The sequence below is a fragment of the Pieris brassicae genome, chromosome 3 (assembly GCF_905147105.1).
Source record: "Pieris brassicae chromosome 3, ilPieBrab1.1, whole genome shotgun sequence".
Lineage (NCBI taxonomy): Eukaryota > Metazoa > Arthropoda > Insecta > Lepidoptera > Pieridae > Pieris > Pieris brassicae.
Window position 1 is genome coordinate 19019175 of NC_059667.1, and position 12944 is coordinate 19032118.

The 12944-nt window shown below is 36.2% G+C and overlaps 1 protein-coding gene across 1 annotated transcript in view; it reads left to right on the plus strand.

The window, feature by feature from the left end:
- LOC123707811 (microtubule-associated protein futsch-like) overlaps window positions 1–12944 on the plus strand; it is a 108582-nt gene that overhangs the window by 54489 nt on the left and 41149 nt on the right. Inside the window, exons 5-11 of the mRNA XM_045658159.1 lie at window positions 1484–1642; window positions 2450–2631; window positions 3145–3316; window positions 3401–8124; window positions 9112–9175; window positions 9971–11193; window positions 11983–12879. Of these exons, the coding sequence (XP_045514115.1) occupies window positions 1484–1642; window positions 2450–2631; window positions 3145–3316; window positions 3401–8124; window positions 9112–9175; window positions 9971–11193; window positions 11983–12879 (7421 nt within the window). The remainder of the gene's footprint in view (window positions 1–1483; window positions 1643–2449; window positions 2632–3144; window positions 3317–3400; window positions 8125–9111; window positions 9176–9970; window positions 11194–11982; window positions 12880–12944) is intronic.

The window sequence follows — 12944 nt, forward strand, 5'->3', positions numbered from 1 at the left end:
GCCGACAAAGTTATTCCCATTAAATGACCAAAGTAAAAATGCGTTGCAAAATGTTATTGACTTGTTAATAATAGAAATAACATCTTTTCCACCTTCAGGAAGGATTACCTTTAGAATTATTTCGCAGTTAGAAAATAGCCGAATAGCAAGTTAATCTGTTCAATCATTGCTGTTCAGTCATCAGTGTCAGTTTGACATTATTGTGTAACTCTTAACCATAGCTGACAGCTGTCAACATACTAAATGATAAACGTCAATTTGTGAATTTATTTCCGAATAGTGAATAGAAAAAAACTATTCTGTTTAAAGATACATTATTGTGATATATACTGCAATTATTGCATATGATTATCAAGTTAAATTAAAATATCTATACTAATATTGTTATACTTGATTTTTTTAGTTATGACTAAAAAATATTTCAGAAACAAAGTGTTTATTATTCCAATACTATATGATAAACGACATTCTTTGTTTGTTTTTTGGCGCGTATATATTTATATACAAAACTATTTAGATTTTCAAGATTAATGCCACAAACAATTAGCGACTGTAATTATTTTATACGTATTTTATCAATATAATAACTCCGATCGAAGGATTTGTTTTAAATGATATTCAGTTTTCTCACATCCTCTTTGACGATATTTGCAACACGCTTTAGTAAATAATAACAAAACATTTTATGAAATTTCTTAAAAAGGAATCATTTTAATAAGATGTAATTTTGAGGACCAGATTATTGATAGTAATTGACTCGTATCGCTATATTTATGAAAATACGCCTTAACTATTTTAAGTATTTAAAGAAATTTGGTACAAAAATTTAATGCAGATTACATTCAACACAGCTATTTTATCTATAGCAAATAGAACGGAAGCGTAGCTGCTAGGTCATTGATTGCGAAGCCTTACATTGAGTAAAGCTAGATCTAGGTCAATTATAGACCACCTAACGAATGCTTCCGATGGTAACTTGATTTAAACATCCTGTTTGCAAAGGCGCCATGATAGAGAAAACACCAACAGAAATTATATATTTTTCACATATTAGAATTTAAGAAAAACTCACTACAGGAGTCGACTTTTAGTATTTGGTGAGTAAAATAATCTGAAAAGATAATTGTCAGCTTCATTTAAATTGTGTTAACTACCTATAAAGCTAATCTTAAGCTTCATGAATTACAAATCAAAATGCAAGGTATAAGAAAATACATGAATTAAAACAGTCATGATTAAGCAGGATACGATATTATATATTACGATATATGTAGCTAATCGTAATGGAGTTAAAAAAGTTTCTTTAGTAAACGTTTAAGTTTAACCTTGTTTTACTTTTCTAAAATACCCGGTAAACGGGACCTGCCCTTTATACGAAGTTATCGTCTTTAAACATATAATTTATCATTTAGAGGCTTAGCAGAAATTCCCCTAAACTAATTATAAATACGTTAAAGTTTATTATAATTTATAATATTTACAGCGTACCTGGAACCTTACATCGTTCCAGCCAGCTTGGAACAGCTATTGGTTCCCAGTGACGTGGTCGGTAACATTCGATTCAGCCATCCCACTCTCTACGTCTTCCCAGGAGGACAGGGTGACGCCGCCCTCTTTGGAATTAATGGATTTAATATGCTAGGTAAGATCTAAATTATATTAAATTCATAATATGTTTAAAAATAAAAGCAGGCAAGTGTGAATTTGCCTTTTGTTTTTGACTGCAGGCCGAGACTGCTATGATCAAAGCTTTATTAGATTATATTGGTACAATATTCTCAAGTAACCTACAATATGGGTACCATTTTAAGAGTCATATCCTAAGAATAAAATTTAGTTAAGCTATGAACATTAAGTATTACATACATATAAGCTGTAGGGTTAAAGTATTAAGATTTTGTGGTAACTATATTAAGTATTGAATATCTATGTCGATTACCACAGACTACTGAAAATACTACTTTGTAAATTAATAATAAATCGTCGGTAATGTTTACATTTAGACTTTTGTCTGCCCGTTTATCAAATTTCCAATAGAGTTTTGATTTGATTTTTAAAAATTAATATCTTAGCTTCATTAATTGTCCGATGTTATGAATATACCGAGAAACCAAATGAATAGAAGTAATAAATAGTACTATTACTAAGAATTAAATCAATCGATCAATTAAAAGTTATTATAAATGTATAAGGTAAGCTTGTTTAACTTACTGTACATACCTTTTTAAGTTAATTTTTCAGATTCAAATGCTTCCTCATCTAAATTTAATATTTTTTATTGATTGTTAGAAATAGTCTATGATCATCTATTCTTTTAGCTTAGTAGTTCTGGTTCTGGTTCATTTATTACTATCAATTATGTTTTTGTAATTAACTGCTTTTCTTAAAATTTTAGTGTTAAACATAGCCATCGTGTCAATGTTTTATTGAATATATCTTATCTTTACAGTTGATGGCGGTTTCTCCCGCAAGGCGTGTTGGTGGGACTTTGCCCGGCATCTGGACAGACTGGATGCTGTCCTGTTCACCCGGTTGAACAACTGCTCCATGTCTGGCATGGCTGCAGTGTTACACAGGAAAGCTACTGCCAATGTCTACCCACAGATCGGACATTTTTTCTGTAATCTTGAAGTAAGACCATCATATTTTGTAAATGAATACAATAAAATATATGGAACTCATAAAGATTATGGTGTAAAATATAAAAAAAATTCAAGCAAGGGTATCTCTTATATCATACTTTCTTTGAATTTGAATTGAAGCATCTAGTTGGAATTTTTAATAATATGTATATCATGTGTGTGTGTGGGTGTTAATTACATATGGGTAATGGTCTAAAAATGTTTATCTAAGACTACTTATCAACCTAGTACAGTGGATATAATAGGTATTTTCAATTGATGCAGATCAATTTTCCACTTTAACAGCTAAATAGATATTATTAATATTATAATTTTGTCTGTTTAGGGCCATCATTTCTTACAATACTCATAATTATATTGAGTTTTACTGTTAAATCAAAGCCCGAAACAACCATTTGTATTTTTTCATTCTTTTTTACAAAAAATCTCTCAGTCAACACCTCAGTTTTTTTATTTTTAAGCAGTTTAATTGATACATTTTAACAGGCTTTATGTATTTCAGGATCGGCGTGGCGTATCAAGTCCTGATGGAGATAAGGACTTGGATCCCCTCATGGTATCCCTGCTGCAGGCTGGCTCTGACATGATGGCTGATCTTCGACACATTAACCTTAAACCACAACATTGCTACCGAAGCCCAGAACCAATCAACTTGTACCACAAAGTTGGACATGGTAATTCTTTGTCGACAACTTTGTGTGCTATAGAATAAAAGGTGACTAACATCCATTATTAAACTTATTTACTTATTGTTACAGGCACATTGGATATGTTCGTTTTAAATCCGTCCAAAGACTCCAAATATGTACGAGATTTTTTAAAAAGGTGGCATAACAGTGAACAAAAACTTTTTGAAGGTGCTAGTGCATCTGGACCTTTTAATTTTCCAATTCCCAACTTAGTATCAATATGTGCATTATTAGTTTGGCGGCCAGCAAATCCTGATGACAATATAACTAGAATTATGTTTCCTGGTTCTACACCACAGCATAAAATATTTGAAGGGTTAGAAAAACTTAAACATCTTGAATTTCTTCAACGTCCAACATATACAGGACGACAGATGTCCGCTGCGTCTAATATTGCAACAAGCAAAACTATGGCCACTTTAAGTACTGCTGCACCCATGAAGACCACAAAAATCCTAGCTTCCAAGATAAATCGAGAGAAGATTGAAAAAAAAGATGAAAAGAGTATTGAGACTGATCAGGTATCGAAGTTTGATAAAATTAAAGAAGTTTCTAATAATGTTATTGACAATAAGTTAATAAGTGAACTTGTTGATGAAGAGAATAAGCAATTAGAATCTGTTTTAAATGAGGCCATCATAAGTAATGTGGAAACAAAATTAGATGAAAAAATACTTCCAAATTACATCGCAAAAGATAACAAGCAAAAGAAAGGCAAGAAAAAGGAAAAGTCTACAGATATAAAGACCAAACGGATGGATAAAACCGACGAAACCAAGGATACTACTCACTCAAAATTCGATACAAAGAAAATCGATGTAGACAATAAATTAAAAGCTGACGCAAAGAAAAAGTCAGAAAAACCTAAATCTGAATTATATGCTTCAGTAACAAAAAGTAAACCAAATCGGATAACGCAAAAAAGTACAGATCGAAAAACTACAACTTCCATAGATAAGAAAATTGTGGCTGATGACAAAAAATCGCCGCCCACAACACCAAAGAAATCCGTTGATGTCAAAAGTCAGTCGCAGTTAGTTAAAGATAAAGTAAAACTAAAGAGCAGAAAAGTTAGCCCCGGAAGCACACCAGCAAAAAGCGTTAAAGAAGCTAGCAACAGAAGAGTCGTTGAGTCAAAATATAAACAAGCTTCGCCAAAACGGGATTTAATACAAAAAACTGGCGAAAAAAGAGAACCTAAATTGAAAAGAGAGCCAATATCTAGAAGACCTAGGCCAGTAACATCGCCAATTAAGGGACTCAAATCTGCTAAGAGTCCATCAAAGAGTATGAAAGCTTCAAAGGCTGATACGTCTAAGCTTATGGGATTACAAAGAGTTAATTACGAAGATATTTTGAAAGAGGCTAAAAAGTCTGATGAGGAAACCTCAAAATCGTTCGATGAGATCAAACAACAAGAGTTTGACGAGCGCGAAGAGCAAGAAATTGTAAGAGAAATCGAAGCGGTCTTTAATAGAGATAGTGAAGTTGAAGAACGAGGAGAATACGTTGGCAGATCTGATATAGAAAAGATCACTTGTCTACTTGATGACACTAAAACAGGAAATATTGACGGTGATTTTGAAGAAGAGTATTTAATTATAGAAAAGGAAGAAGTCGAACAATATACAGAAGATTCTATCGCTGAAAAAGAAGATGATCTACGAAAACACATAAAAGATAAAGAGGAATCTGAAAAGAAGCAAATCAGTGAAATCAAAGTGGATCTCAAGCCTGGAACCATTACTCAAAATGTTGACCCTGATAAACGTCTAGATTCTAAAGAACATTCAATAAGTGTTGAAGAAAAACAAGATATTAGCAGTGAAAAAAAGACATCAGATAGCAAAAGTGCTGTGAAACCAAAAGACTCCATTGATAATATAATACAAGAATCACAGCCTGAAGAGAAAGTATCAACCACAATTGAATCAGGCGCCACAACAGCACCTACACTACCCGAAGATGAACGAATTACGTTAGATGATATAAAAGAAGATGACTTGGTTGAAGAAAAATATGTAAAAGAACAAACCAAGGAAGTTGCCGCCCCCAAAACATTAATTGACATAGAAAAGCTTACTAGCTTCGATAAAAGTTCTAAAACTCCACAGCAGACACTTATAAGAGAAATAGTAAAAACACCTGACGAAGTAGCTGATTTACCATTACACGAAGAAGTTGATTACAGGACTTACGAAGAAAAAAAGACTCCAGTTGGTGAAGATGTTAGTAAACGTAAAATTGATATACTTCAAAAAGATATTAAAGTTCCTAAAGATCTAGCTATAATAATTAAACCCAATGCCTCACCTCAAGAACCAAATACTATTCAAGATGTCATTGTTAGTACCACTCAACGTCTATCACACCCAGAATTGGTGACCGTAACCCCGGGTTCTGCCCCTGACTCACCTATGTATCATGAACCCTCTAAGCTTGAAAAATCTGTAAAATCTTTGGACCCTGTAAAAGAATACGATGATGAGCGATATAATTTTTCACAATTTACTGAAAAACTGAGAGAAACACATATAACAACTGTTGATTCACCAATTAAAGATGATATTGTGGTTATAGAAGAACTACATATGCCTGAAAAGATACCGTCAATACCAGAAGATGTAGAAAAAGAAATAGAAGAAGCTCAAATGTTAGAACAAAGTGAAAAACCTCCAATTAGTCCTAAAGAAGTAGAAAAAATTGTTGCTGATGTTGCGGAAGTTTTAAAATCGGATAAATCATTGGACCAATTGATTGCAGAAAAATCGCCAATCTTATTAAAATCCCCAGAAAAATTATTGCCTTGTGAAAATATCGCTGAAATTACAAAAGTTTTCTTGTCTGATCAAAGAAAAATAACTTCAAGCAAATCGATAAAAGATAGAGATGAATGGCTAGTACTAAAAAGTGTTGAAGTTGATACTGTTGTTAAATCAGATACAACGACTGAGAAAACCCAGAAAGAAGTATCGCCTATTAAATCCCTTACATCTGAAGATATCAGCGACCCTTCAGAAAAAACTGTACTAAGCGAAACAAAAAAAGTAAAGACAGAAATTCAAGACAAAAATACTTTAACATGTGTATTGCCAGAGGTAGAACAAGAAAGTGATGGCCAATTGACAGAAAAACGAGTTAGCATCACATTGGATTCTGCCAAAACATTAGAAAAGTTAGAAGAAAAGATGGCGGACCTTAAACAAATGGAACAAATTAAAACTACCGAATTAATTGCTCCTTCATTGGACATTAAAGACATTAAACAAACAGTTGATAAAACAAAAGAAAAAATTCTTGTAAAAGAAAAAGACCAAATTGATGAGTCAATCGAGAAGGAGCCAGCGAGGGAAAAGAAAAAAGAGAGTAAATCTGTAATAGGAAGTTTCATGGATAAGTTTGACGAGAAGCTAAGCAAAGCTAAAGGTTTGTTTAGTAGAAGGAGTGATAAAAATGCTGAAACTTCAAAAGAAAAAATAAAAATTGAAGATACACATAAAACTGTTCTAGAAACCACTTACAAAGATCTGACAGATTTTGAAACAGATATGGTAGAATTGTTGTCTTTTAATGAAGATGTACAAAATTATTTGACAAACTACATTATCTTTGATGAACCAGAGGAAACAATTTTAGAGAAAAAAGAGGAGGTCTATGAAAATAATACCATTATCAAAAGATTTACTGTGACACGAGTTATCAAAACTAAATTTATGCATAAAAATGGAATAATTCAAAAGTTAAAGATTGTCACTTTAATAACAACAACAAATGAATATCCCGATGGTACTAAATTAATTGTTAATGATGGAAGTGCTATGTTGACTGATATCAACGATAAAACTGAATTTCAAATCAACGAACTAGCTGACTTCACCATCCTCGAAAATCAAGAAATTGATAAAAAACAAAAAGAAGAAATTGTCTTATTAAAGGATAAACAAATTAAACAAAAGTTATCTATAGTAACGGTAAAAGATATACTCGCGACTCGAAACAAACTAAAACACAAAGAAAAACTAACAATAAATACCACTAAAGAGATGTTCATTAGAGACGTTCCTATAATTGTCAATGTCATTACAATTTTTATTTCAGATTACAATTTAAAGACTAAAATCATCGACAACAAAAAACTCGCTAAAGTCGTTATCACAGCAAAACAAACTTTAGACATAAGTGACTCTACAATTATAATCAAAGATAAAGATTTGCAAGTATTTAAAAAGGACGTAATAGAAAAGGATATAAGTCCAACTAAAGAAGCTTCATTAAGCCTTATTCAAGAGACAGAACGAAGATTAGTAAAAGAACCATGTCCGGTCAAAGATGTTCATAAAAAAGAAGATGTAATCCTATATACGACAGCATCAGTTAAATCAGCTAGCCCAGTTCAAGAGAAAGAACCAAGCCCTGTCAAAGATGTTACTTTGCTTAGGAAAGAAGTCATCGAAATGGATGTAAGCCCGCCTAAAGAAATTCCAGAAAAGGCCGCTAGTCCTATCAGAGACAAAGAACAAAAACTTGCTTTAGACAAAGAACCAAGCCCGGTCAAAGATGTTTATATGACCAAGAAAGACATCATCGAAAAGGATGTAAGCCCATCTAAAGACATTCCAGACAAGGCCGCTGGCCCTATCCAGGACAAAATAACAAGTCCTGTATCAGTAAAAGAGTCCAGCCCTGTGAAAGATGTTTCTTTGACAAAGGAAGAAGTCATCGAAAAGGATGTAAGATCACCTAAAGAAATTCCAGAAAAGGCCGCCAGTCCTATCCAGGACAAAGAACAAAAACCAGCTTTAGACAAAGAACCAAGCCCTGTCAAAGATGTTTCATTGCCAAAGAAAGATATCCTCGAAAAGGATGTAAGCCCGCCTAAAGAAATTCCAGAAAAGGCAGCTAGTCCTATCCAGGACAAAGAACAAAAACCAGCTTTAGACAAAGAACCAAGCCCTGTCAAAGATGTTTCTTTGCCAAAGAAAGATATCCTCGAAAAGGATGTAAGCCCGCTTAAAGAAATTCCAGAAAAGGCCGCTAGTCCCATTCAGGACAAAGTTACAAGTCCTGCTGTAGAAAAGGACGTAAGCCCGGCTGAAGAAATTCTAGAAAAGGCAACAAGTCCTATCAAGGACAAAGAACAAAAACCAGCTTTAGACAAAGAACCAAGCCCTGTCAAAGATGTTTATTTGCCAAAAAAAGATATCATCGAAAAGGATGTAAGCCCGCCTAAAGAAATTCCAGAAAAGGCCGCTAGTCCCATTCAGGACAAAGTTGCAAGTCCTGCTTTAGAAAAGGACGTAAGCCCGGCTGAAGAAATTCCAGAAAAGGCAGCTAGTCCTATCCAGGACAAAGAACAAAAACCAGCTTTAGACAAAGAACCAAGCCCTGTCAAAGATGTTTCTTTGCCAAAGAAAGATATCCTCGAAAAGGATGTAAGCCCGCCTAAAGAAATTCCAGAAAAGGCCGCTAGTCCCATTCAGGACAAAGTTGCAAGTCCTGCTTTAGAAAAGGACGTAAGCCCGGCTGAAGAAATTCCAGAAAAGGCAGCTAGTCCTATCCAGGACAAAGAACAAAAACCAGCTTTAGACAAAGAACCGAGCCCTGTCAAAGATGTTTCATTGCCAAAGGAAGATATCCTCGAAAAGGATGTAAGCCCGCCTAAAGAAATTTCAGAAAAGGCAGCTAGTCCTATCCAGGACAAAGAACAAAAACCAGCTTTAGAAAAAGAACCGAGCCCTGTCAAAGATGTTTCTTTGCCAAAGAAATATATCATCGAAAAGGATGTAAGACCGCCTAAAGAAATTCCAGAAAAGGCCGCTAGTCCCATTCATGATAAAGTTACAAGTCCTGCTTTAGAAGAGGACGTAAGCCCGGCTGAAGAAATTCTAGAAAAGGCAGCTTCTCCTATCCAGGACAAAGAACAAAAACCAGCTTTAGACAAAGAACCAAGCCCTGTCAAAGATGTTTCTTTGCCAAAGGAAGATATCCTCGAAAAGGATGTAAGCCCGCCTAAAGAAATTCCAGAAAAGGCAGCTAGTCCTATCCAGGACAAAGAACAAAAACCAGCTTTAGACAAAGAACCAAGCCCTGTCAAAGATGTTTCTTTGCCAAAGAAAGATATCATCGAAAAGGATGTAAGCCCGCCTAAAGAAATTCCAGAAAAGGCCGCTAGTCCCATTCAGGACAAAGTTGCAAGTCCTGCTTTAGAAAAGGACGTAAGCCCGGCTGAAGAAATTCCAGAAAAGGCAGCTAGTCCTATCCAGGACAAAGAACAAAAACCAGCTTTAGACAAAGAACCAAGTCCTGTCAAAGATGTTTCTTTGCCAAAGAAAGATATCCTCGAAAAGGATGTAAGCCCGCCTAAAGAAATTCCAGAAAAGGCCGCTAGTCCCATTCAGGACAAAGTTGCAAGTCCTGCTTTAGAAAAGGACGTAAGCCCGGCTGAAGAAATTCCAGAAAAGGCAGCTAGTCCTATCCAGGACAAAGAACAAAAACCAGCTTTAGACAAAGAACCGAGCCCTGTCAAAGATGTTTCATTGCCAAAGGAAGATATCCTCGAAAAGGATGTAAGCCCGCCTAAAGAAATTCCAGAAAAGGCAGCTAGTCCTATCCAGGACAAAGAACAAAAACCAGCTTTAGAAAAAGAACCGAGCCCTGTCAAAGATGTTTATTTGCCAAAGAAAGATATCATCGAAAAGGATGTAAGCCCGCCTAAAGAAATTCCAGAAAAGGCCGCTAGTCCCATTCAGGACAAAGTTGCAAGTCCTGCTTTAGAAAAGGACGTAAGCCCGGCTGAAGAAATTCCAGAAAAGGCAGCTAGTCCTATCCAGGACAAAGAACAAAAACCAGCTTTAGAAAAAGAACCGAGCCCTGTCAAAGATGTTTCATTGCCAAAGGAAGATATCCTCGAAAAGGATGTAAGCCCGCTTAAAGAAATTCCAGAAAAGGCAGCTGCCCCTATCCAGGACAAAGAACAAAAACCAGCTTTAGACAAAGAACCAAGCCCTGTCAAAGATGTTTATTTGCCAAAGAAAGATATCATCGAAAAGGATGTAAGCCCGCCTAAAGAAATTCCAGAAAAGGTAGCTAGTCCTATCCAGGACAAAGAACAAAAACCAGCTTTAGAAAAAGAACCGAGCCCTGTCAAAGATGTTTCATTGCCAAAGGAAGATATCCTCGAAAAGGATGTAAGCTCGCTTAAAGAAATTCCAGAAAAGGCAGCTGCCCCTATCCAGGACAAAGAACAAAAACCAGCTTTAGACAAAGAACCAAGCCCTGTCAAAGATGTTTATTTGCCAAAGAAAGATATCATCGAAAAGGATGTAAGCCCGCCTAAAGAAATTCCAGAAAAGGCCGCTAGTCCCATTCAGGACAAAGTTGCAAGTCCTGCTTTAGAAAAGGACGTAAGCCCGGCTGAAGAAATTCCAGAAAAGGCAGCTAGTCCTATCCAGGACAAAGAACAAAAACCAGCTTTAGACAAAGAACCAAGCCCTGTCAAAGATGTTTCTTTGCCAAAGAAAGATATCCTCGAAAAGGATGTAAGCCCGCCTAAAGAAATTCCAGAAAAGGCAGCTAGTCCTATCCAGGACAAAGAACAAAAACCAGCTTTAGACAAAGAACCGAGCCCTATCAAAGATGTTTCATTGCCAAAGGAAGATATCCTCGAAAAGGATGTAAGCCCGCCTAAAGAAATTCCAGAAAAGGCCGCTAGTCCCATTCATGATAAAGTTACAAGTCCTGCTTTAGAAAAGGACGTAAGCCCGGCTGAAGAAATTCTAGAAAAGGCAGCTTCTCCTATCCAGGACAAAGAACAAAAACCAGCTTTAGACAAAGAACCAAGCCCTGTCAAAGATGTTTCTTTGCCAAAGGAAGATATCCTCGAAAAGGATGTAAGCCCGCCTAAAGAAATTCCAGAAAAGGCAGCTAGTCCTATCCAGGACAAAGAACAAAAACCAGCTTTAGAAAAAGAACCGAGCCCTGTCAAAGATGTTTCATTGCCAAAGGAAGATATCCTCGAAAAGGATGTAAGCCCGCTTAAAGAAATTCCAGAAAAGGCAGCTGCCCCTATCCAGGACAAAGAACAAAAACCAGCTTTAGACAAAGAACCAAGCCCTGTCAAAGATGTTTCTTTGCCAAAGGAAGATATCCTCGAAAAGGATGTTAGCCCGCCTAAAGAAATTCCAGAAAAGGCAGCTAGTCCTATCCAGGACAAAGAACAAAAACCAGCTTTAGAAAAAGAACCGAGCCCTGTCAAAGATGTTTCATTGCCAAAGGAAGATATCCTCGAAAAGGATGTAAGCCCGCTTAAAGAAATTCCAGAAAAGGCAGCTGCCCCTATCCAGGACAAAGAACAAAAACCAGCTTTAGACAAAGAACCAAGCCCTGTCAAAGATGTTTCTTTGCCAAAGAAAGATATCCTAGAAAAGGATGTAAGCCCGCCTAAAGAAATTCCAGAAAAGGCAGCTAGTCCTATCCAGGACATAGAACAAAAACCAGCTTTAGACAAAGAACCGAGCCCTGTCAAAGATGTTTCATTGCCAAAGGAAGATATCCTCGAAAAGGATGTAAGCCCGCTTAAAGAAATTCCAGAAAAGGCAGCTTCTCCTATCCAGGACAAAGAACAAAAACCAGCTTTAGACAAAGAACCAAGCCCTGTCAAAGATGTTTCTTTGCCAAAGAAAGAAATCATCAAAAAGGATGTAAGCCCGCCTAAAGAAATTCCAGAAAAGTCCGCAATTCTCATTCAGGACAAAGTTACAAGTCCTGCTTTAGAAAAGGACGTAAGCCCGCCTGAAGAAATTCTGGAAAAGGTAGCAAGTCCTATCCAGGACAAAGAACAAAAACCAGCTTTAGACAAAGAACCAAGCCCTGTCAAAGAAGTTTCATTGCCAAAGAAAGATATCCTCGAAAAGGATGTAAGCCCGCCTAAAGAAATTCCAGAAAAGGCCGCTAGTCCCATTGAGGACAAAGTTACAAGTCCTGCTTTAGAAAAGGACGTAAGCCCGGCTGAAGAAATTCTAGAAAAGGGAACAAGTCCTATCAAGGACAAAGAACAAAAACCAGCTTTAGACAAAGAACCAAGCCCTGTCAAAGATGTTTCTTTGCCAAAGAAAGATATCATCGAAAAGGATGTAAGCCCGCCTAAAGAAATTCAAGAAAAGGTTGCTAGTCCCATTCAGGACAAAATACCAAGACCTGCTGTAGAAAAGGACGTAAGCCCGGCTGAAGAAATTCTAGAAAAGGCAGCTTCTCCTATCCAGGACAAAGAACAAAAACCAGTTTTAGTCAAAGAACCAAGCCCTGTCAAAGATGTTTCTTTGCCAAAGAAAGATATCATCGAAAAGGATGTAAGCCCACCTAAAGAAATTCCAGAAAAGGCCGCTAGTCCCATTCAGGACAAAGTTGCAAGTCCTGCTTTAGAAAAGGACGTAAGCCCGGCTGAAGAAATTCCAGAAAAGGCAGCTAGTCCTATCCAGGACAAAGAACAAAAACCAGCTTTAGACAAAGAACCAAGCCCTGTCAAAGATGTTTCTTTGCCAAAGAAAGATATCCTCGAAAAGGATGTAAGCCCGCTTAAAGAAATTCCAGAAAAGGCAGCTAGTCCTATCCAGGA